The 24,864-nt window shown below is 55.0% G+C and overlaps 1 protein-coding gene across 9 annotated transcripts in view; it reads left to right on the top strand.

Annotated features, from left to right (window-relative positions):
* Nucleotides 1-24,864, top strand: part of Ptprs (protein tyrosine phosphatase receptor type S) — a 62,783-nt gene that overhangs the window by 17,701 nt on the left and 20,218 nt on the right. For all 9 annotated transcript variants that reach the window (XM_052191812.1, XM_052191814.1, XM_052191811.1 and 6 more), the window contains exons 2-10: nt 394-579; nt 3,698-3,843; nt 4,349-4,490; nt 6,785-6,973; nt 10,866-10,976; nt 20,176-20,445; nt 21,973-22,554; nt 23,132-23,265; nt 23,519-23,663. In XM_052191812.1, coding sequence (XP_052047772.1) covers nt 489-579; nt 3,698-3,843; nt 4,349-4,490; nt 6,785-6,973; nt 10,866-10,976; nt 20,176-20,445; nt 21,973-22,554; nt 23,132-23,265; nt 23,519-23,663 — 1,810 coding nt within the window. In that variant the 5' untranslated portion in view covers nt 394-488. The remainder of the gene's footprint in view (nt 1-393; nt 580-3,697; nt 3,844-4,348; nt 4,491-6,784; nt 6,974-10,865; nt 10,977-20,175; nt 20,446-21,972; nt 22,555-23,131; nt 23,266-23,518; nt 23,664-24,864) is intronic.

The raw sequence follows: 24,864 nt of genomic DNA, 5'->3' as shown, positions 1-24,864 counted from the left end.
GGTATAGCTCACACATACTTCTGGAGGTCAGAAGGTCAAGGTCCAGGCTTGGCAGAGTCATAGTTGGGGTGGCACTTAGTGTGTGGGCAGAGGCACCTGCAGGGCTCTGGGTCCTGCCCCAGAACAGGGGAGCTGGCGGCAAGATGGTCAAGAGTTGAAGGTCATAGGCTACATAGCAAATTGGTGGCCAGCCTTGGCTATAGGAGACATTGTCTTGGGAAACTGCTGAATCCACTCAGGATAGGGTAGTGGGCTTTGAGAGGTCCCTGTAACCTCCTGATCCCATGTGGATCCTACCTGGGTCCCTGGGTGTGATTTCCTATTCCAGGGCCACCTGTAGAGAAGTCCCTGGATCCCTACCCCCCACTCACTGCTGCTCTGTTGTTTCCACAGACGCTGCCCCTCTGGATACCTCAGCCTGAGGCCACTCCGTGAGTCACGGGGGCACCATCCCCCACCAGGGCAGAGGCTGGCGGCCACTGCCAAGCATGGCGCCCACCTGGAGTCCCAGTGTGGTGTCTGTGCTGGGTCCTGTGGGGCTCTTCCTTGTACTGCTGGCCAGAGGGTGCTTGGCTGAAGGTAAGAGGCCAGGCTGCAGTGGCTGGGACTGCCTGTTCATCTGTTTCAGGGATTTCTAGCCCATGGCTTCCCACCGGTGTGATCCAAACAGAACTTCCATGCTCAAGGAAGTGGCTTGGGGCCCAGCTTGGGAAAGGCTATGGGCCACAGAGGTGACGCTGGCTGGCTAGTGACCGTGTGCACCTGTGTCAGGTCAGGTCCCACCAGGTCAGGAGGACAGAAGGCATGGGGGGCAGGGTTTCTGTAGCTATTATGAGTTTGCTGACATTCCTGGTTGGGTTGACTGAGCATGGAAAAGTCGGGAAATTAAAAAATGTTGATGGGTCTGGAGTGGCAGCACTTGGGAGAAAGGCAGAGGCAGGTGTGCATCTGTGAGTTTGAGACCAGCTTGGGAAAATTGGTGAGACCCTATCTAAAAAATATATCAAAACAAACCCAAAAATAGATTGATAAAAAATATATATTGATAAAAAAATCAAATCAAAACAAGAGATAGGTGGTACTGGAGAGATGTCTCAGCAGTTCAATTTCCAGAGTACCCAGGTTCAATCCCAGCACCCGCCCACCGGGGGTCCAGCATCCTCTTCTGGCCCCCAAGAGCACTGCATGCACACACAAAGATAAAGTAAATGAAAATTAAAGTGAATCTATTAAGAGGGGATTGGTTTCGTTTAGAACTAAGATTTGCATTTTGCTTATTGCTAAAGATGCACATGGGGCCTCAGTTTTGTCCTGACACCAAGATCCATCATTGCATGGAGACCCTCTTAGAAAGGACCTTTGAGGGAGGGTTCAGGAAGGTAAACCCCTCTCCTTGTAGGAAGCAAGAAGGGACAGAGCTGGCCCTGGTAGGCTGCAGAGAGGACTCCCTCTGGTGACTCAGTGTGACTGTGGACCAGGGCAGGCTGGTTGAGGTGATGTTGAGGAAGGCTAGTCCCAGGGACGTCCTAGCCTGGGCTTGGGCACTTGTCCAGCAGCCGTGTGTTTGAAGGATGCAGACTGGGTCTTGTGGTCATGTGGTGTCTGGAGTCCAGGACATGCTCTGTCTAGCCGGAATCCTTTCACCTGGAGCCTAGTAGGGTCACAGGCACTGTATCCAGCACTGAAGTGCTCTGTGGGCCAGGATGATTGATTTCTGGTGTAAAAATGGCTCTGGGTCCAGGGAACCTTCCCAGGCTGGCAAAGGGCTGTGGTGGGGTTCATGAGGGATCCGGGGAGGATCAGCTCTGATTCTCACATAGACAGAAACGGAAAACCTGAGTCAGGTAGCAGAGCCAGAGCCCCTGGAGGACCCCATCTCTACCTTGGACCTTAGTCTTGGCTAAGGGACAGAGCGTGGAGAGAATGGGGTCTCTTTATATAGGAGTTGCTGTTTTCCCAGATCTTGTGTGGCTAGGTTAGACCCTGACTGCCCAGCATGAGCTAGGGGAATGGGAAGGTTTCATATCCTCTCTAGGCCTCTGTACAAATGAGGGTGAAACTCATGGTGAGCCTGCCTGGGCCCAGTGCTTAGGGGAGGAACTTCATCCCTTAGAGCTGTGGGTCTGCCCTCAAAGGCCCACAGTGGTTTTCTTTTTTGGGAAAATAGAGGGGTGTGTGTATGCCAGAGACAGCAGGAACCTTCAAGATCCTGTCTACCACAACAGGTGGGGCAGGCTCTGCAGGGTGGGCTTGAGGCCCAGAGTCCAGGGGACTGATGCGTGTCCACTCAGTACCAGGGACCAGCAGGTGAGGGGTAGGGACGTATGTTCTTAAGGATCAGCTGGCACAGAAGGGAAGAGAGGGACTGTGGAGACATGGGCTCCCTGAACAGGGTGGCGGGAGGCCACAGCTCTGCAGGATTGGCTGGATTGGAGGGTGTGAGGGGGTCTGTCCCACCTCTGAGGGGTTCAGCCTGACCAGTGCTACACTCCCCCACATCCTTGGCTAAGAACATGTGACCCCAAGTGTCATTCCAGTGGGCAGTGGAGGAGGCCAGTCTCCATCAACTCATGAGCTGAGGAGAAGCAGAGATCTAGGTCTGAGTTCTCTGGGGAAACCTCATGAAAACCCATTAATACTCTCAAATCTGTAGCAGGGAACACACAAGCATGTGACAGGGCCACAAGGTCACATGTGCCTGGACATTGGGGGTTGCAAGTTCAGGAGCAGCCTTGGGGAGAGGGGTAGGGGAGGGGGCTGACCGGTCTCCCAAGCAGTGACCCCTGAAGATAACTCAGTGTGACCCATGAATGAAAGTCTGTGGAGACTCAGGCTTGTAAACAGAGGGTTCCAGAAGTCTCTGGAGAACTCGCCAGGCGAGTGTACCCCCTCTACCTCCTCCTGGCTGACAGTGACGCTTGGCACCCAGTGTTGAGAGGTTCGAGTGCTCACCTGCCTCCCAGTTCCCCTTTTGTTGGGTGCTTCCGTGGTGCCCCCAGCTCTGAGAGACAGCACTGGGTGCTGGCGTCCATTGCAGCATAGCTGTGATTGCTGTGTTGAGTCCCAGGTGACAGCCAATGAAAGGGAAGTGGCAGATCCCCACCACACAGCCCTAGGCGGGCATCAAAGCTTGGTGGGCTCCAGGGGCAGCATGGGATTGTAGAGTCCCGGTCTGAACCGGGCTCGCCAGTGCGTGGCCCTGGCTTATGCCATTCTTGGGGCTCTGTGCTCAAATACCAACCCTGCTCAACTTTTATGTTCTTATCTGGATATTCACATAACATTGTGTATCGTGTGTGCATGTGCTTGCCTAGGTGTATGTAGCGGTCAGAAGACAACACATAAGAGTCACATATTCCCTTCCTGTGGACCCTAGGGTTGAACTAGAGTCAGAGGGGGGCTTGTGGCGAGCGCCTGTGCCTGTGGGGTCCTCTTGTTAGCTCTTGACTCTCATCTGTGGTCGCCTTTGGCCTCCCTGCTCAGTGCCATGGGACTTCTCTACAAGTCCCATGAAGAATTAGAGCATGTTTTGTTTCTTTTGGGGGTGAGTCTGTGGTAGCAGCTCATCACTGAGGCATCTCTAGGGGCTCAGTGTGGGGACTCCAGAGACTCCAGTGAGCACTGTGTGCTTGTGTGATCGTGCAGGGGAGGGGGGCAGGACACCCTCAGACCTCCCTTCTCCTTGCTGAACCCCCAGAGCCACCGAGATTTATCAGAGAGCCCAAGGATCAGATCGGCGTGTCAGGAGGCGTGGCCTCCTTCGTGTGCCAGGCCACTGGTGATCCAAAGCCACGCGTGACCTGGAACAAGAAGGGCAAGAAAGTGAACTCACAGCGCTTTGAGGTGAGCTGGGGCAGGCTGCGGTCCTCAACCACATACCCTCTTCAGAGGGGCAGTGGCCGGGCCTCAGGATGCCACAAGGCAGCTACAGCCCTGCTTCTGGCACTGCAGAGTTTCCCAAGCCTACCATTCTGTGTTGTGAGTCCTCAGGCCAGGCCCTGCTTCTCTTGAGAGAAAGGGATTGGGAGGAAGTGCCCACATCACACACACACACACACACACACAAACACACACACACACACACACACACACACACACACACACACACGTCCATGTCCTGGACTCAGTGCTGAGTCTGGGGGCCACTCCCGCACTCAGTGTGCTCAGACTGCGTCTCTACTGTGATCCATTCTTGGTGGTCTCCTGTGTACACACCTGTACCCCCAGCCATATACACAGGACACCCTTGGCTCAGGGACACCATGTGCCTGGGATAGCTAAGCTGGGTGGAGCCCACCCTGGTGTTACCTGCTCACCTGTTCCGTCTCCTCCCTCATCCCCTCCCCAGACCATTGACTTTGACGAGAGCTCTGGGGCGGTACTGAGGATCCAGCCGCTGCGGACGCCTCGGGACGAGAACGTGTACGAGTGTGTGGCCCAGAACTCGGTGGGGGAAATCACGGTTCACGCAAAGCTCACAGTTCTTCGAGGTACACACCCAGGACACAGAGGAAGTACTGGACTGCAGACCTTGCCTGCAAGCTTAGAGCCCTCCTGCACTGGCTTTTCCCTTTAGGAACCAGGATTTCTCTGCTCCCAGCACTGCCCAGGCCCCTTGGTTGTGTGGTTTAAATGTCTGTGCAGTCTGTAGACTTCAAGCTCAGCTCCATCTAGGCGCTCAGTCAGTGCTTTCTGGACTCTGTCCCCTGGGTCTTTGGTTCCCTCCCCAGCTAATCCCTCCTTCTCCAGAGTAGGCAGCCATGGTGCCTGGAGCCACAGCTGGTCCGGCCCCACAGAGGGACTTAGTGAAGGGTGAGGCCCTAAGGGCAGAGCGGCCTAAGCCCCCACCGCCCCTGTGACCTGGCTTTGTATAAGGGGCACGGAGCACTGGGACCAGACAACTAAATTCCAATCCCAAAGGCAGCAGCTTTAGAGCTGTGATCTAGGCAGGGTTAATGTCAGAGTGGGGTGTCCTGTCCCTTGGGGACATTTTATATGTGGCCATGAGCTCTGGGCTCCCTCATGAGTCTGGGACACAGGACCAGTGCCACTGGCTGGCATGCTGAGCTGCAGTCCGGGGATTCTGTCATCTCTAAGAAGGGCCAGCAGAGTGCTCTGTGACTGCCAGAGCCCGGCAGGGATGGATCTGCAGAGTCCACACACCATAGGCCCCGCCTCTCTTCTCTCTCTGGGATATTTTTTGCCTTGACCTTTCCCGGCACAGACTCAGCAGCCAGCCTCCCACTGCCCTGTGCCAGCCTTGTTATCAACACTAGCAGGGTTGGGACTCGGTCTGCATCACATGCTGGTGCACTGAGTGCTGAGAGGCTGGAAAGATTCTCCCAGCTCTTTGAGCTCCAGACACCGTGGCCATGTCTCTTTGTTCTTTGACCATTGCCTGTGCCTCTCCACTGAGGTCCCCCAGAATAGACACTCTCACCCTGTCCCCCATCTCTAGGCAAGCTCGAGCTATGCCTTCTGTCCCATGTGGGTTGCTAGAGCCTCCCTCCTTCCTCTCCTCTATGTGATTGTGACCCAGGGTGCGTGAACCCCAAGGAATCGGGCATAGTGTGTGGGGATAGCAGACAATGGTGCCTTTCCCCAATCCTTTACTCCAGCTGCTATTGCACACATGTGCACAGGACCCTTCAATGCTGCATGCACATGTGTAAGAGCCTGCTACATCTTGGGCTGCATTCCCTACCAGGATAGGAGTTCTTGTCCACTTCTGTCCCCAGCCACCTATCCTATCCCTCTGGTATAGGATCCCAAGCATATGACTGCTACACACACAGACACACAGACACACAGACACACAGACACACACACACAGAGCAGCCCTGGTGCTCCTGAGGTGACACACTCAGCCGTGAGCCAGAAGGTTCCAGTTATTAACACTGGCAGGGACATGCCCCTATGCACAAGACTGCCTGCCGCACTATTACTATGGCAAGTGGAGCCCGAGCCCTGGCCTGGGCTAGGCCATCCTGTGTGAGTACAGCCAGCTAACCACAGGTCTGGTGCTCTCCATTCTAGCTCCAGTGTCCTGTTCATCTGCTTGCTGCATAGGCTCCTTGCAAAATCTGGTTTCTCCCTGGTTCTCCTGTGGAGCAGCAGACATTCCTGGGGCTCGGGTGGCTCTGTATGCCCTCCTTGTTGCTCTCCTGGTGGCCCAGGCTGGTCTTAGATTCATGCTGCTCCTGTGTCTTGGTCCTAGGCAACAGTTGTCGAGCTGGGATATCCCAGAAATCGTGTTGATACTCTCTAGAAAACTTGGGGTTTGAGTTCTGGAAGGGTCTAGAATGAGTCAATTTGTTCAGGGGATGTTTGGATGGAAGCAGAGGCAGGAGCATGGGGTTGAGTGTGGGAGGAGGCAGAAGCAGATGGCCTGGGCCTGAGGAAGGGCTGATGACTGCTTCTGCTAGGATGCTAGGGGGCCTGTGTGGGTGTCACCACCTGATGATTCCCGGTGTCCCTATCTGTAGCTATAGACACCAGTGTGATGCCCTCTCAGGAGCAGTGTGATCCCAGGTTAGTAAAGATAATGCGGAGCCATAGCAGATAGGAGTGAGCCCTCCGTGCTGTGCTACCAGTCAGGCCTTGGACCCCAAGCTTTGCCCACAGCAGCTATGGAGGTGTTGGGGGCTGTGAGCCATGGAGGGTGGCAGGAGGGTATTTCCGTGCTGTGCAGAGAAGCAAGGGCCATGGGAGGTGGCCGGCCAGAACTGACATTTGCCACAACAACCGGACTCCTGTTCCATTTCCCCCCCCTTCCCATTTCCAGAGGACCAGCTGCCTCCTGGCTTCCCCAACATTGACATGGGCCCCCAGTTGAAGGTTGTAGAGCGCACACGCACAGCTACCATGCTCTGTGCTGCCAGCGGGAACCCGGACCCTGAGATCACCTGGTTCAAGGACTTCCTGCCTGTGGACCCCAGTGCCAGCAACGGGCGGATCAAGCAGCTTCGATCAGGTGGGCACAGGTGACCAACAGATGAGAGCAGCGTCAAGGGCGGCAGAGGCCCACGCTCTAGGCCTGAGTGTGGAGCGGCTGGGGCATGGTGCGCTTGGAGCCACTGGGAGCAGGGCCTAGGACTCCATGGTGTGCTTTGTGGGGAACTGCTTAGCACCAGCCATGAAGGCAGGTTGGCAGGGTCACAGGGACCCTAGCTCCAGAGGGTGTCCTAGGATGTGGTTGGTCAAGGTGATGGGAGCCATAGAAGGTGGAGAGAGAGAGAGACAGTGACAAAGCAGTCAGCAGGCCTCAGGTGCGGGGAGCAGAGGGAACTGGATGTGGTGGTGACCAAGGGTTTGCAGCACCAGGGCAGATGGAGGGCCACAGAGGCTCCTGCGACAGTATCCTTGGAAGGCATCAGAACCAAGCAGTATAGATGTCTATGCTGGTTCCAGCTAGTCTGGGGAGGCTCAGGATGGAGCCCAGGTATTGGGACCAGTGAGGCTGGGTGGTTTGCAGTGGTGTCTTAGTGGAGACCCCATTCCATCTGATTGATGTGTCTATGTGTCCTTTTGGGGTACCATGTGTTCTCTGTCACGTGTCTGTGTCCCTGTGCATGTGACTCCTTAAGTAGCTAGCCCTGTCTCTTGTTTGTGGGCAAAATGCTGGAACTGGGCTTTCTACCACTTGTGTGCCTGCCACATGTCCCTCCCAGGCCCCAAGTGCCCACGGCTCTTCTCGCCGTGTGTCTGGGGACGTCCGTGTGTCTGCTGGTTCCTGAGTGTGGGCCATGTCCTGCTGTACTGTCTCCTCTCCCCAGCACCCCGCACCAACTTCTTCACCTTCTTGTTTACTCTGTTGCGCCTCTCCCAGCCTCCCTCTCACTGCCACAGGCCTGCTCTGCCTATTGCTGTCCATGGGGTGTCCAGTTCACCCCCCACAGATCCCCTGAGCCGCAGCTCAGCTGCAGGCAGTCTGCATAGGAGAGGCCCCAGCCCATGGGGGAGCCCTCAAACTCTGAGGAACCGCCTGGCCACCAGATAGCCAAGGTCCCGGGATAATAACTAAGCATTATATAGACACACACACGGCCCTGGGAGCTGCCTTGCACCCCGGGGTCCTCCTCCTCCCTTGTGCCCACCAAAGCCGGGATGTCCAGTGGTTACCCTTTAACCTTCTTCTCTCTTCTCCTTCCTCTGTGTAACGCTCAGAAAGCTTTGGTAAGTTCTCACTTTGCCACACCAACCACTAACAGTCCTGCCACCCTCTGCCCACACTAACAGCCACCGTGACAGTAACTGACCCACTGCGTGTGGCATGTGTACTAACGCCCTGTCACCTGCCCCCATGGTGGGCTACATAAGACCCCATCCACAAGGAAAAGAGGAAAAATGCCACCTGACCTCAGTCTGGGGGACGTCACATCCTACAAGCATCCCTTCCGCTCCAAGCTTCCTCTGGGCTTCTCCAATGGAGACAGGATTTAATGCCCAAGATGCTGTGTCTAACTAGAGCTTTCTGCTGGGTTAATTCTTGCTAGTGTGATACTGACAGATACAGGCAGTCTTGAGGCTCTGGGTGTTGTCCCCAGAACCACCAAACTAAAGGTGGAAAAGCAATTGGGTTCTTTCTCCTTATGGCAATGAGCACCCCATGGGTCCCCTGACACTAATGCAGGCAGATTTGGAGTTCCATCATTAGTCCTGATCCCTGCCACACAGATGACAAGTTCCCAGTGGCTCCCTCTGATAGCATGGAGGGGAGGCCTGTGATAGCTCTGCTGTGCATGATTGATGGCTGTGTGTTTAATCCCAGCACTCAGGAGGCAGAGGCAGGAGGATTGCTATGAGTTAGAGGCCAGTCTGGTCTACAGAGTGAATTCTAGGGCTACATAGATGCAGATGGGGTCTGGGGGGTTGGACAAGCACTCAGCATAGGGAGGAGGTACAGGTCCACAGTGCAGAGGTGATTGATGCCTGATATGGGAACCCCACTGCAGTCTGTTGAGACGCGCCCTGCCTGCCTTTGGCCTCAGTTTACCCAACCGTGCTGCAGACCTGGGCTAGCTCTTACAGCATCAGAGACCACAGCCTGGAGCCTTCTTATCCCTTGGTGTGACCAACCCACAGATGGCCTTTGTCCTCTTTTCCTAAACAGTTGAAGGAGGCCACTGGGTCCTCTTTGCCCTCAGTTCCTTCCCCAAGTCTCCCTCTCAGCCTTGGTGACACCCAGCCCTGCCGCACTATTGCCCAGCCCTCTAGCGCTAACTCCTGCCCCTTCCTGGTCACTAACAAGACTCCTGGGACCCTGCCTTTATCTGCCCCTCCTGGTTGAGATGTCAAAAAAAACCCTTGCTGGAACACAAAAATAACCAGAGGGAGGAGGTGTGGCCTCCCTGGGACCCAACCCAGACCCAGGGAGGCCGTCTGCAGGAGACACCAACCTGAAGGCCCACAGCCCCAGCCCAGAGCCCTGATAAGGCTGGCTGTGACTCCACTGCCTGGCACAGGGCCAGGCGTGGCTCCTGGCCCTGAAGCCCCTGCCCTGTGACATTCACCTGTGTCTCTCTGTTTCCCTTACAGAAAGCACCCCCATTCGAGGTAAGAGGTCCACCCAACACCATCTGGCCCTGAGCTCTCACTCGCTTCCCCCACCCTGCCACAGTCCCCCACCCTGATGTTTGTGTCTCTGTCTATGGCTTGGGCCAAGTGTGGCTGCAGGGATACTATGGGTATCCAGTTGTGGGACAGACACCACTTCTTGTGCCCACCTGAACTCCCCCCGCCCCACTCACAACCATCTACAGTGAGCTGCAAAAGGACCTTTTGAGATTTGGGGGCATTCAGCCTGGAGGGGAATCAGAGAAAGGAATTCTCCAACACCAGGTGTGACACACCCACTTTCCCAGAGCCCTTAAGAACAGACCAGTGCCTGATAGGCTGTGCATCCTCAAACAGGTCTCCTACCCTTTCTGGTCTCCTCTGTAGTGGTCTCGAAGTCAGCAGAAGCGTTCTATGGTGACCAACCTTTATCTCCACTCAAGAGAGGGAGCACTGTCTCTGGGTCCTGTCACTACTGGGGTATAGCTGTCAACAAAACCAGAGAACGTGGACAAAAAGTCTGGAACAGTGGAATTTGGGAGTGCAGGGTCTCTGCACATGCTGTCGCTGTGTTGTGCTTAGTCACCGCTGGGACGCAGAGCTGAGATCTGATATGCTGAGCTGAGTCCAGCATCTTGCCTTTGCTCTGCTCTATGTGAGGGTTGGGAAGGCCCCGCGGCAGGTGTGGGGCCTGCACCTCACTCTTCATTTTTAAGTTGTAGATACTAAGCTGTTTCATGTCCCTGCCTTCACTGTGAAGTGGGGAGTACCTAGCTTTGAAGCCTGTTGGAGTGTCTGGGGAAGAGTGGCCTCCTCCAGGGTCCGTGCGTGCAGGCGCCTGCAGTTCTCTAGCCGTAGTCTCTGGGTTTGCTTTACTTTTGGAACGAGGTCTCCCATAGGCCAGGCTGCACCACCTGCCTTGGTGACTCAGAGAGCCATGGCCTTGATTGCAGGTCACCCTGGGCTTCAGACATGGGATCTGACTGTGTGTGACTCCTATGTCCTTCACCTAGCAGCTGTTAACCTCCACCCTAAGGAAGGGCTGTCCCTTCCAGCTGACTGGCAGCTGCCCTGGGGAAAGCCTGGGCTCACTGCTGCTGGGCTGGCCTGTTGGTCCACAGGATGCTGGGGCAGCCTCCATCTTTCCCACCAACCCCTCGAGAGGAAGCCTTGGGTACCCTGCCGTGCTGTGCCCTGTGGCTTGCCCTCTTTCAGGGAGCAGTGCGGATGTGGTGGTAGGGGTGCTTGTCAGGTTCAACTCCATTCTGGTGCTGGCCATCATGGCCAAGGTCCTATCCCTGTCCCCACAGGTGCCCTGCAGATTGAGAGCAGTGAGGAGACAGACCAGGGCAAGTACGAGTGTGTGGCCACCAACAGCGCCGGGGTGCGCTACTCATCACCTGCCAACCTCTACGTGCGAGGTAGGGAACTCCGCCAGGCAGAGGCAGGGACCCACTGTCCCACCCTGTCCCACATTATAACTGGACTCATGGTCTCCTGGCTCCCCTGTCCTGTGCAGTCCCGAGTAGGAAGGCCCTGACCCCATCCAAGGGGTCATTGGAATGACAGTCACCACACCGTGGGCCGTGGGACTCTGAGGGTTGCACTGATGACAGGGTGGGTGGGAACAGAGTGGGGTGGGAGGCCAGTCTTGGGCCTACAGGGCTGGGGGAGCCTGAGGGCCACCACCCCTCCACCACGTCCCCACCCCCAAGTTGGCTTGTGTGGTGTCTGTGTCTCCTGTGTCCTGCTGGCTTTGCTTCTCTGAACCCGTGGCCTCGTGGCTTCCTGCGTCCCTACCTGTCCAGTGTCTCTAGCGAAGACTGTGGGGAGGGGGGTTTGTGAGCTATCCTCCCATCCAGGATCCCCAACCCAGTGCTCGCTCTAGAAAGAATATACCCAGGCTGTAAGAGGCCAGGGCCGCAGCTCACTTGCCCGTGTGCCTGTGGCTCAATGGCAAGACACATGTCTCTGAGTCCTTGGGACCCCAAGTAGGTCTCAATTGTGGTTGGAAGCCTGGGGTTCTTGACAGCTGCCTCCCGTGCCTCCACCCCCAGGAGGGCTCCTGCAGGACCTGGTGTGCCCTCCTCCTCCGTATCCCTTAGACATACGGGGACCCCGTCTGCTTATATCAGTTACCTGCTCTCCTTCCTACCCAGCCTCAGTTTTCCTGAAGGCCCCTGATCTTCGTCCCTCTCCACCTAGGGAGACCGGCAAGCTGCCCCTCTCCCACCAGCCTTAACCTTCCCCAGCCCCTAGTTAACTCTTCTGGGTCCTGGGCTGTGGGTTTTACATCTTGGCGTCAAGTAGGAGACCCTGTGGAGGGGGGGTATGTGAGGGTGGGAGGTGGGCCAGTGTGATCTTCTGCCACCATGGTGCCCTGGTGAGTTGCAGTCCCTGCAGGACTCCAGCGACCGACCGACCGGCCTTCATCTAACTTGTGTGTTTCTTTGTGGACCCCGGGGATGGGGGGTTGTGAGTCTGACAGGGTTCAGGAGAGAGGGGACAGCAGGGATGGAGCAGGGGAGGGAGGATCACTTAGCAAGGGTGAGAGGGGGTGGAGGGCCCCGTGTGCCCCACCCAACCCCTGCCTGGGGGCGGCAGGTGAGGGTCGGGAGAGTGTTGACTCTGCTGGCTCTGCTCAGCACCTGATCGAGGATAGGACAGGAGGTTTATGTTCTTTTTCTTTTTTGATTTTAATTTTTTTAATTTTTTTGGTTTAAAGAAAACAGCAAACAATTGCAGCTTTAGCCATGGGAAGTCCTCTTTTTACTCTCTGTATCTCCCCTATTTTTTCTCTTCTCCCCATGTCATTGTGCGCATCAAACCCCCTTTACATCCCTCAGAGCTTCGAGAAGGTTGGTGTGGCTTTTTTCTTTTTTACTTTCTTTACCCACATTTTTACATTCTGAAAAAAAAAAAAACCACTGATACACGCTCACACACACAGGAAACAGACAGACACCGCGCAGGACACATGCACACATGCACACAGAAAACGTATAGCAAAACAAATGTAAAGTGGAATCAGGTACTGAGCCTAAAGCAAACAACCCAGAAAGACACACAGAACCTAATGTCAGCCGCTGGCCAGCGCGGCCGGCACACGCGATGCTTGCATTGTGGTCGCCTCTGCATCCCTTGGTAATGTTGTTGCTAAGTTTTTGCACTCCTCGTCGTCATGGTAACTTGGGCCTGATGCATGTTGGGAGAATGTAAAAAAAAAAATTCTCTGCATGCCACTCTTGTCATTGGTGGATCCCCAGCCTCTGTTGGAGTGTTTGTCTCCTGTTTCATTTTTTTGTTTCTGTTTTTCTTTTTCTTGTTTTCTTTCTTTTTCTTATTTTTTTTCAAAACTTTTTTTTATAAGTTTCATTTTTGGGGGATCAATTGGTTCTTCAAACACATTTCTGTTCTGCCTCCCTCCACTGAACACCCTTCCCCCCAAAGCTATGTCTTTGGTTCTGTCTTGTTCTGTGCTGTTTGGGTTTTGGTTTTCTTGGGCTGAGCTGTTGTGGTTGTTAACAAATGCATTGTGAGTTTAAAGCCAGTGTTCCTGTCCGAGCTGTCACCCGAAGGGTGGAAGGGGTCCCACAGCTGGGATGCTGTCACAAAAAGTGGCCACTTAGGCACCATATGACCAGGGCACAAGTGTGGGGAGCCCAGATTAACTGTGCTTCCTTCTCCACTTCCCTCTACACGCCTGGCAGGAAACAGTCCCATCCTCCTGCCTCAGTATATTTAATACCTTGTCCTCCCAAAGAACACAGCTGGGGTCTGCCAGTGCCCCAAGTTTCTCCTCAGTATTGGCCAACCTAAAAAGGAGTGGGGTGCCACATCTCAAGGATCTTGAGTGCTTGGCAGAAAGGGCACAGTGTGGCAGCTGGCAGTCGCTTCATGTAGCTAGGCCTACCTAGCATTGCCCACGGGGTGGGGGAGTTATGTGACAGACTGAGAGAATGCCTGGCCAGCAGCAGTGCGCCTCTAGGTGCAAGCACAAATGTGTTGTCCTGCAATGTGGTCACTTTCTGAGTCGCCCAAGCATCGGGGCTGTGGAACTCCTGAAAAAAACAGGGGCAGCTGGGGGGGGGGGGCGGCCTCTCCCCGACTCTCTGCCCTTCCCTCTTTCTAAACTTTCTTTTTTCCTCTTTCTTAGTTCTTGTTCTCTCTGTTTCTCTCTGTGTCTCTCTGTCTCTCTCTCCCTCTCCCCCCTCTCTCCTGAGATTCAGATGCCCAGTCTGCTCTGCACATCACTGCTCCCTGGGATAGCAGAGAGCCAAGCTCCCCATAGGCATAGAGACCCACAGCCTCCTCTGAACCTTCCCAGTTATTAAATCCAAAGCCTGGTCAGGAAAGCTCTCTAGACACACCAGGAAGGGGTACTGTTGCCTCTGATCTCAGTCAGTATAGAAGCGGCCAGCCTGAGCTACAGGCAAACTCCCAGGCCCCTCTGCAAAGCAGGTGCTGGGGGACAGAGACTCCCCAAGCACTACCTAACAATGGAGATCACTCCTGTCCAGGCCTGGAGGCCCAGGCCCAACCTTGGCATGTGCTGATTTCCAGGTGTGTGACCTTTGGCTTCTCATTTGACCTCTGAAGAGTTCTCAGTCCTTAAGTGAACTATGAAGTTCTTAGTGCTTGCTGGCCCTAAACGCTGACAGCATCACATGCCCTGGATGGAATGGATCCAGGGCACCTGCCAGGAGTTGAAAGGGGAGGCAGGAAGGGCCCCTAGCCTTAGGTGGCTAGGGGCCTCCAATGTCCTCTGTTTAAATGTGACAGTCTAAGGGACAGTGGTGAGACTTACCAGGCATACTCTCAGCCCTGAGTTCAGATCCAGAACCACATAAAAAAAGATGGGGGGGGGGGGGTCTGGCTCAGAGAGCACTGCAGTGCAGAAGGGAATCTGCAAGCCCGCCTGGATCATTCGCTCTTCATTGGTGTTTTTCTGAGGCCTATCCTCTGGAGGCAGGTGGCTCCTCTGGGGCCAGTGATGTCATTTTCCCCCTTGTGATTTTCTCTGAGGAAGTCCTGGGACCCAAGAGAGGCAGATGAGGGCAACCTGGAGCACTAAGGCTCCCTCAGCACACAAGAACCCACCAGGGGTGCAGGGCAGGCGTCAGAGGCCTGCAGAGTGACATGGAACCTCCTCCCCCATTGCAAAGTCAACAGCCCCAGAGTCAGTCAGACAGACAGACAGACAGACAGCCCCGGCTGCCTCACAACTAGTAGGCTCAACTTCTGAGGAAGCCCCAGGAGCTGCCTCACCCTTTGGGAACTAAATGGCCAGAGCCCAATATAGGCTTGTTTTTAAATACACATTCTGCACCTCTGTGGGATTTCCTGAGGGAAGCCAGAGCCAGGAGACAGATGATGATGACAGGAGATGATGTCATCGGAGGCTGTTCACATTTTTCCTCATCAGTCGTTTAAAGCCGTAAGCCTTTAATAGGTTTGCAGTTAACCTGCTCCAGACTTGAGGTCTCGGGATCCGCGCTCTAATGCTGGTTCCCCACTGCCTGGCAGGGCCAGCGAGGCTGAGGAGGCCCCGCCCCCACATGGTTTCTGGGCTCAGCTTGCTCTTAGGTTCTTAGGTTGACCTGCTCCTGTCACCTGGGGAGACAGGTTGGCCTTCAGTGAGACTTCTGTACCCAAATCCTGGAATGTGTCATCTGACTTGTAGGTCCCCCCATTCTTGTGTCCCCAGAATGGAGTTAGAGATCTGGAGCCTGGAACTGCTCTCCCTCCCCAGATGCTCTGTGGGGTCTGTTGGTCAGCTCCCTTTTCTACTAGTTGAGCCCCTGACAGTGCACAAACTCTCCAGCACCCTGTCCTGCACTGAAGGAGAGGGGTCTCAGGGCGGGGAGACTCTAGTGGGGTCTGATGGAGGTGGGGAGGGTGTCCCACAGGAACACTGAGCACTGACTGACATGTCGCCTGCTGCCTGCCTCACCCTCTGCATCTATGTCCCTTGTGGGCCGGGTCGGTCAGGACATTAGATTACACCTGGTCCTTGGGAGAAGCCACAGTCTCCCATGGCCACAGTGTTGGATGGCAGAGGGAAATGAATTGGCAAGAATATAAGGGAAGTCAAAGAGGGAGACAGGGCTCCCCTCACACACACGGAACAGCTGGGAAATTACTGGTGATCCGGATACAGACCCAACAGCCTGCCAAGGCCAGTGCTCAGCTGCCGGAGCCTGGGCCTGGGGCCCTCTGGGCCTTTATGTGACAGCTTCCTGGCCAAGGGAGACAGTGGTGGACCTGGGGGCAGGCTGGAGGGGAAGGGATGGGGACTAGGCTTTGAACTTGGGCCTTTGCCTCCCCCTATGACAGGTGTAATCTAAAAACCTTACTTAACTCCCACCCCAGAGGCTGCACAAGTCCTTGGTACATCCCCACCCCCGCTCGCATCTCCATACTCATTTTGGAGTTTAGAGAACTAGCCACACTTTTCTCTCACTCCAAAATGCCCAGCGGAGCCCCTCCCCGCCTGGAGCCCCTCCCCGCCTGCGCCTTGCTCACTCATTAGTTGTGCAACACTGTCGGACCCCTTACCTAGCGCTTCGACCAGGCCACCTCAGTGTTTTGAGTTTTCCCCCACTCACCCTTCCTGTCCCTCCCCACCTACCCCTCACCCTCAAACCCCAACATTTAAGTTTTGGTTTCTGCCTCTTCCTGCTTGGGGGAGGGGCTGTCTCCTAGTTTTGATGCTTTTTTCTGTTGGTTTGATTTATTAGTTTATTTTTGGCCATGTGAATCGGGGTTTGAAGCGACCATCCCCTCCTAACCTGCCACCACCATCCCCACCCTGCCACCCCACCCTCCTGACCCCACTCACCCACTCGGGTTCCCCCTGCTGGGACCTCCCCGGCTACTCGGTGACCAGAAGAGCTGGGGACCAGAGCCAGCTGGAGCGTGCTGAGGACCAAGGCTGGTGTTGCCCCTTATAACCCGCCTGGACCCTCCTTTCAGGTCGGTAATTTGGGGCGGGGGTCCCTCGGGGCCATCCGTCCTGTGGGCTCTGCCCACCTTGCTTCCCACTCTGCACCTCAAGCCTGCAGCCAGGGGTGGGGGAACAAAGCGGGTGGGTGACTGCCCAGAACTGGGCAGGACACAGCATCAGCCGTCACACCCACTGGCTGGGAGGGGCATGGAGGGACGAGAGCCTCCTCCTGCCGGCAGCACCCTCCCCTGCATACTCTGGCAAACCAACCCACTTCCCACAGGACGCAGAAGGCAACATGAAGGCCGGTGGGCAACATTTCTTGGATGCCCCCAGACGCCTGTGCAGCGGATAGGAGCTGACATCTCACTGATAGGGGCTGGCCACAGCAGAACCAATGACCAGTAAAATGCCAGGTGGTGCCATCCAGCATTTAATACATGAAGTCAGCTCTGGATGGAAGCTGCCTGTTCAGGTCGTCTGTAGCGTCTGTGTTTTGAAAGCTAAGGTCACTTTCACACAGCAGCACCCTTGACATAAACTAAGGTTGGGTCAGACATGAGCAAGGCCTGTAGAACCAGATACCTGGTCCTTGGTGATCAGGTGAGCTGTGTAAGCTTTGTGCTCTGTCCCTTTAGGGTTCCACACATTGCAGTCGTGGCCTCGGGTGTAACATGACAACTGCTGGTAGGGCTCCCCTGGGGCCCATGGCTCACATGGCTGAGAGCCTTCATTCTGTGTCCCCAGTGAAGACACACTCATTTAAAGGAACTGAGATGGTGAAGAAGGGACACTCGGCTGTCATTGCTGCTCACCTGTGATTGGGCGAGCAGCAGGCATTGCTTCGATGTTGGCAACTCCTCATTCTCCTTAGCATTGTCGCCTCTGGCTGGTTGTCGCCTCTTCTGCAGACTGGGCTTGTTAGGTGAGATCAAGTGAGGCAGCTAGCTCTGCAGCTCAGACCTCCAGGTCACAGGTAGCTTTAAAGTAGTGTGAACCATTGGGCACAGAGACTTGGGCCTATTGTCCCAGCATTCAGGAAGCTGAGGCTAGACCATTACAATGAGTTGGAGGCCAGCCTGGGCTACAGGGGAAGACCCTGTCTCAACAGATAGCTGTTGATTGATTGAGATAGAAGATAGACAATGGCTACTGAGGATAAGATGGCAGAGATGAGTGGCTGAGAGGTGACCAGTGGAGTCTTTTGTCACAGAGGGTGTTGGGTGGGGTGGACAAGAGTGTTGGCCTGACTGGGCTGGACATGGACCTGGGCTCTGTCCACTAAGATCCCCTTCCCTGCAGGTCACCGGATAGCCTGTACTTACACCTAAGGAGCCTGGGATGCCAGGCTGGGGCCTTGGACTCTAGGTTCTAGTATACAGTACCCTGAGCAAGGCTCAGGACTATCTAGAGACTGTTGTGTGTCTTGGTTGGTCTGTCCTGAGGATGCCTTCTCTGGGGGCCTTTACAAACCCTTGGGTGCCTTACTGCCTAGCCAAGGCCCTTGGTTGCTGGGTGGCGAGGCCAGATGCTGTGTTCTGCTGGCGGGGAGGGGTCTGGGCATACCCCTGGGACAGCACAGCCCCCTCCGTTCAGACCCCGATTTTCAACCCAATGCCCATTCCATGTCTCTCTTCTTGCATTGAGTGTTGGTTCCTTTCAGGGTGCTTTTGTTTGGTCTTTAAATTTCTGTTTTTGCTTTTTTATTTATTTATCTTAATTTGTCGCCTCCCCCAACCCCTCCTGGTTTTGGTTTAGACATCAAATGCCAGTTTTCTGTCTTTGATTAATTAGCCTCCACACTCATTCCCACTCATTCTGTTTCCATGACAATGCAGCCTCAGCATACCCCACCCCACCTCCCAGCCTCGCTGTGGATGCTGGCAGCAGGTGGCTGGCTGGACCCTGGTGCCACCTCCCCTGCTTCCCACTGTCCACCCAGCCCTGTTGGAACTGTGTTCCCATCTCTGTCCCACCTCCCCTCCAGCCTGCAAGGGCTCATGTCTTCCCCACCCTTGCCCTCCATCCTGTGTCCTCCATGACTTTGGACTTTTTGTGGGGCTACGTTTTCCGAAGGGCTCCAGCCTGCAGACATTCACTGCCAGTGGCTCCCCTTCCACTCCCTGTCCCTGTATTCTATGACTTCCCCCTGATTCAGGAAACGGCTTGGGGTGTCCACCTAGAGACCTAAACTGGAAGGAATAGGCAAGGACTGGCTTCTCCATCTCTAAGGCCCTTCCAGAGAGCAGATGAGCTGGTAACAAAGTGCTAACGCCTGCACACCTAGAACTGTGGGACAGGCATGGCTGTGGAGTCACAGTGTGGCCTCGCATGTTGGCTCAACCTGTCAAACAGTCTTCACCACCCAAGGCCATGCTCTTGCCCCTTAGCTTCTTAGGGCTCTGGTTGGGCTCACTTCGAGCCTCAGGTCCCCATGAGTTTCCCACATCCACCCCAGAACCCACCCAGCTTCTGAAAACGGAGCCCTGGAAATGTCCTGCTGCCTTCCTAGCCCACAAGGCCCCTGCAGAAGGTGGCATCCATCCCCACCCACAAGGAGGACAGCAAACATGCCCCTGACCCCAATGCTCCAGCTCCTCAGCTCCTTACTGTTACTAATTCGCAATTATGAGTTGTTATTGAATATCCTATTTATGGTTCTGCCAGGACTGATGTGGCAATGTGCCCAGTCGCATTGCATCACATCTGCTAGAGTACCATACAGCACTGAAGTGGGTCCTTCCCTTCTGCTGTCTCTCTCTGTCCCTGTCCCATCTCTCTTCTTCTCTGTCTCTCTCTCCTCTCTTTTCTCTCTCTCCCCATCTCTGCTCTCTCCACCATATTGAGTCCAATGCTCTCCTTTCATAAGCACCTCTCTCTGTCCCTCCTCCCCCCTCTCCCCTCTCTCTCTCTCTCTCTCTCTCTCTCTCTCTCTCTCTCTCTCTCTCTCTGAATCTTTTCTGCATGATGTTTGTGATTTTTAAGAGCTGCATCTATTGATGGAAACTTGTCCAATCCGACAGAAGCTTTTAGAAGGGTTTCTAACACCCTAAAACCACAAAAATTTCATTAGCATTTCTCATCTTTCCCTTGGGGGGTTGGATCCGGTGGCCATGAAGTTCCCTGGTCCTTCCGCCTCCTGGGCTCCTATATTTTATGATGGGTTCTATCCTCATTTCCCAGGAGGGTTGCAGTTGCATCCCCACAACATAACCTCTTTGTGTATTCCCAGCCTCGGCACCAGAGCCTTTAGAGCCTTTCATGGTAGTCGCCCTTCTCAGGAGCCCACGGAGGGGCTGCCCACTGGAGCCATGTCTGTCCACAAAGATGAGAAACTGCTGATAAATTTTTGTGTGTACTTCCATGCTGCGACCAGCGATCGCTGGCCGGGGAACCCTTTGCTATGAGAGCGCTTCGTGTCTCACTCTTGGTAGATCTATACTGTTTGTGAAGTTCCTGCCTTTGAAGTTTCCTTTGTGTTTTTATGATTTGTTTGGTTTGATCTTTTTTTTTTTTTTTTTTGGTCTGTTTTCATTTGGGGGAATGAATGACCTGGGGGCTGTGATGGCCCTGTTTATATTTAAATGGCTTTCTGCCCTTTTCCCTCTTTTTTTGTCTTTCCTCCTCATCCTGTCCATTCCCTACTCCTGCCAAAACCGCTGCCTGCCCCCCAGTCCGCCGTGTGGCCCCCCGCTTCTCCATCCTGCCCATGAGCCACGAGATCATGCCCGGTGGGAATGTGAATATCACTTGTGTGGCCGTGGGCTCACCCATGCCCTACGTGAAATGGATGCAGGGGGCCGAGGACCTGACGCCTGAGGATGATATGCCCGTGGGTCGGAATGTTCTAGAACTCACGGATGTCAAGGACTCAGCTAACTATACTTGTGTGGCCATGTCCAGCCTGGGTGTGATCGAGGCCGTGGCTCAGATCACTGTAAAATGTAAGTCAGGTTTTCAAGGGGAATGGGAAGGGAATGGATGGGACATATCCCTGACCCTGTTGCAGGCATAGGCAGAGCTAGGAAGAAGTGAGTGTAGCCTACTAGAACAGTGGTTCTCAACCTGTTGGTCACGATCCCTCGTGGAGTTGAATGACCCTTTGACATACATAGCCTAAGACCATCAGAAAACACAGATGTTTACATTACCATTCTCAACAGTAGCAAAAGTTACAGTTATGAAGTAGCACTGACAATGACTTTGGCTGGGGGGGGTACTACAATATGAGGAACTGAATTAAAGGGTTGTAGCATTAGGAAGGCTGAGAATAACTGAGCTAGAGAGTGTGGGTCAGATGCTGGGGATGGTAGTTCATGCCTATGATCCCTGAACTTTGGAAAATGAGGCAGGAGGATCAGGGATTTGGGGTTGGCTTGGGCTACCCAGCAAGCATTGAGACCCCAGGGTGAAGTTCTCAGTTTCCCAGCAGGGTCATGTCCAAGGAGGGAGTGGGTTTGGGGGGAAGTCTAAAATTTAAACAGGTAATTGAGACAGTGGGATGAAGGGAGACTGTGTCAAGGTCAGGGGATGGTACTAAAGATGGCTACTGACTTGAGTTCCAAGCTTTAGGGAGGACGGCCCATAAGCTCTGGCCTTTCACATACTCCGATGAAATAAAGTATTTGGAAGTCATATTTATCTTTGACAACTTGGAGGCTGTAAGGTAGCACTGAACTCAAACACTGGGGAAGTACACAGTGAGCCTCAGCTGTGGCTGACACATTGATTGTGCTGAAGATTAAATGTGTAACTGCTAAACCTTGCCCTGTGTGAGGTACAACAGCTAGGTATAAAACCCAGGCTAGTCTGATGGGGAAAACAGATGGGAATGAGAGGGATACAGATGACACTGCCTGTCAAGGAGAGGTTTGGAGGTGTGGAGAAAGCTAGTGTAGAGTGACAGACAGACGGAAGATGGAAGCCCTTTGTGAGTGAAAGAGTGAACCACAGACACAGGCCAGGGCTGCATAGACAGCTCCTAACAGCAGACACTGTTCCTTTGTAAATGTCTTCTGTTTCACAGAGTAGGGGCAGGAAAGAGCCTTACTGTTTAGCCCAGGATAGCCTGGAGTTTGCCATCATTCTAATCCAGCTTCTGAAGTTCTGAGATGACAGATGAGCTCCATTGCACCTGCCTGAGAATACTGTTCTGATGGTGCGTGCCGCCCACAGCTACGTAGTGAGTTCAAGACTAGCCTAGGCTACATGAGGCCTTGTATTTTTTTTAAGTAATATTTTCAGCCCTAAGATAACTTCTGGTTTGTACTGTGTTCACTCCTCTCTGCCATGGTAGTGTAAAAATCAGCTGTTGACAGTGTCATAGTTGTGTTCGAATAAAACATTATTTAACAACTTTGACACTGAGTGATGGAACAAGATGAATGGGGTTACTAGGCCTGGGTGTTTGCTGAGTAAACTGAGGCTGAAGTGAATGTGTGGTCTTGAGTCACTCCACCTCCCTCCTGCAGCTCTCCCCAAAGCCCCTGGGACTCCTGTGGTGACGGAGAACACTGCCACCAGTATCACTGTCACATGGGACTCAGGCAACCCTGACCCCGTGTCATACTACGTAATTGAGTATAAGTCCAAAAGCCAGGATGGGCCATATCAGATCAAAGAAGACATCACTACCACGCGTTACAGCATCGGAGGCCTGAGCCCCAATTCTGAGTATGAGATCTGGGTGTCAGCTGTCAACTCCATCGGCCAGGGCCCTCCCAGTGAGTCGGTGGTGACCCGCACAGGCGAGCAGGCACCAGCCAGCGCTCCCAGGAATGTTCAGGCCCGCATGCTTAGCGCCACCACCATGATCGTGCAGTGGGAGGAGCCTGTGGAGCCCAACGGCCTGATCCGTGGCTACCGTGTCTACTACACCATGGAGCCGGAGCACCCGGTAGGCAACTGGCAGAAACACAATGTGGACGACAGTCTTCTGACCACCGTGGGAAGCCTGCTAGAGGACGAGACCTACACCGTGCGCGTGCTTGCCTTTACGTCGGTGGGCGATGGACCCCTGTCAGACCCCATCCAGGTCAAGACCCAGCAGGGAGGTGAGGCTGGGGAGTAGGTCCTTACGTCTGCCAGGGGTGTGGTTCTAGAGTCAAAAGGGACGGAGTTATCCCAGCCAATCCGAGTACCTGGCCTCCCGTACGCCAGCTCAGCCGTTCATCTTTTGATGATCAGCTAACTCCTCCCCCTGTAGTCACTGGGACCTATACGCACACGCACACGCACACACTGCCATTGTAGTGTTGCTTCCTAGACAATAAGTGTGTATACCACAAACCCCATCTCTGGGGTAAGGGACAGAGGCAAGCAGATCTGGTGAGTTTGAGGCCAGCCTGAGATACACAGTGAAACCCCATCAAAAGAAAAGAATGGGTGAGGATAAGTGCCCAGCCCCCAGCTCTCCCATTGGCCCTGTCCCTGCAGTGATTAGAGAGGGACAGGTTATTCCAGGGGATGGCCACCCACGAGCATACGAAGTGGCTGAGGGCTGGCAGAGCCCTGAAGCGCCCTGCACCATGCAGGCCAGTGTCAGGAGGCTCCCTCGCAGTCGGAGCTCTCGAGGGCTCAGGTGAGGACACTGAGCGTCCCCCACCGTGTCCGCCCTCTGCTTCTCTCCAGTACCCGGCCAGCCCATGAACTTGCGGGCCGAGGCCAAGTCAGAGACCAGCATTGGACTCTCATGGAGTGCGCCACGGCAGGAGAGTGTCATTAAGTATGAACTGCTCTTCCGGGAGGGCGACCGAGGCCGAGAGGTACCTGGGCTGGATGGGTGGCAGGGGATGAGCTGGGTGGGGCCTGCCAGGCAGGTCCCCATGGCCTCCGTCAATGTTGGCTTGTTACTCACGCCTGCCTCCCCATCCTTCCCATCCGTTCTCCCGCCCACTTCCTTCATTCTGCACATATCCCGTCTCTGTCTCTCATGACTCTCTCTATCCACCCCGTCTCCACCCATCACTGTCTCTGTCCCTGTGTCTGTCCACCTGCTCCTGGCCCATCTGTTCTCAGGTGGGGCGAACCTTCGACCCAACCACAGCCTTTGTGGTGGAGGACCTCAAGCCCAATACGGAGTATGCGTTCCGGCTGGCGGCGCGCTCGCCGCAGGGCCTGGGCGCCTTCACCGCGGTCGTGCGCCAGCGCACGCTGCAGGCCAGTACGTGTCGCTCGGCGCCTTGTCCTTGGGGGAGGGGGGTGCAATGGCCACTACCCCAGCCTAGCCCCTGGGTGGGGGAAGGGGGTGGGGAGGGGGTGCTTCCCGCCTGGCCTGCCTCAGCCTTGGCCATGTCTGCCTGCCATGCCTTAGTTTCCCCAGAGCAGGGTGGGTCTCCTCATGGGGATGAGACTGGCACAGAATGGCCGCTCAGTCACTGGTTCCTTCTCTTCCTGGACCTGGGACTAGTCCTGTCCCCAGGATGTCCCTGCAGGGCCCCACGGCTGTTGTCTTTGAGGGCCCGGGATGACCCTTGGGTGACCCTGGAGTGACCACTCCTATCAGGTCCCTGTGAGCTCTTCTTGCCTCACAAGGGACACGGCTCTGGAAGCCTCAGGACAGAGTTCCCAGTGGCCCAGTTATTAACTGAGTGACATCAGTTTTGATGTGTGGCCCTTGATACAGGGTCCTGGTCCCTAAAGCAGCTTGCTGTGCCTGCCTGGCTCCTGTCACAGGTTTCTGTTTCTGGGGCACATGATGGCCCCAGTGTCCCTACCACCATTCCCACAACTCAGTTCGGCCCCCGTGACCCCGGGGCTGCCTCACCCCTGCCTGCTCTGCTCGGCTTGGCCAGCACGGCCTCTGCCACTGTGGTTCTTTGTACCTCCCTCCCCCTCAGCCAGTCACCATGTGGCCACCAGACGTGCTTCCAAAAGCAACTGCAGTCGGTGACCCTCACACCCCATGTGTGAGAACACAGTGGGTCTCAGATCCCTCAAGGGTGATGTAGAGTTGCTTGGGCCAGGGTTTCTCTGAGGGCAAGGGCCACAGAGATCTGGTTCCTTCCCACTCCCTGCTGCTTCCTGCCCCACCCCCGCCCCAGCACTGAGCCCTAGGTGGCTCTCACGTGGCGATTGTCAAGTGGAGGTCAGTGAGGGTGGCCTGTGGCCTGGGGCCACCGAGCGGCCGGTAGAGGTGACCCACAGGTGAGTATCAGCCAGTCTCAAGCGACTCACAAACACGGCCCACCCTGCGTGTCCCATGCCTGCCCTGGGCAACACACGGCCCAGAGGAACTTCCAGATGACCACAACTAGACATAACACTTGCTCACCCAGCTCCATAGCACAGCCCGTCGAGACACCACGCAGGTTGGGCTGGATTGTGAAGGTCGTGACCTCTGTGATCACCCAGAAAGTGTCTTC

This window comes from Apodemus sylvaticus, chromosome 9, assembly GCF_947179515.1.
Source record: "Apodemus sylvaticus chromosome 9, mApoSyl1.1, whole genome shotgun sequence".
Classification (NCBI taxonomy): domain Eukaryota; kingdom Metazoa; phylum Chordata; class Mammalia; order Rodentia; family Muridae; genus Apodemus; species Apodemus sylvaticus.
Note: the sequence above shows the minus strand (reverse complement) of the source record. Positions and strands in the feature narration are given on the sequence as shown.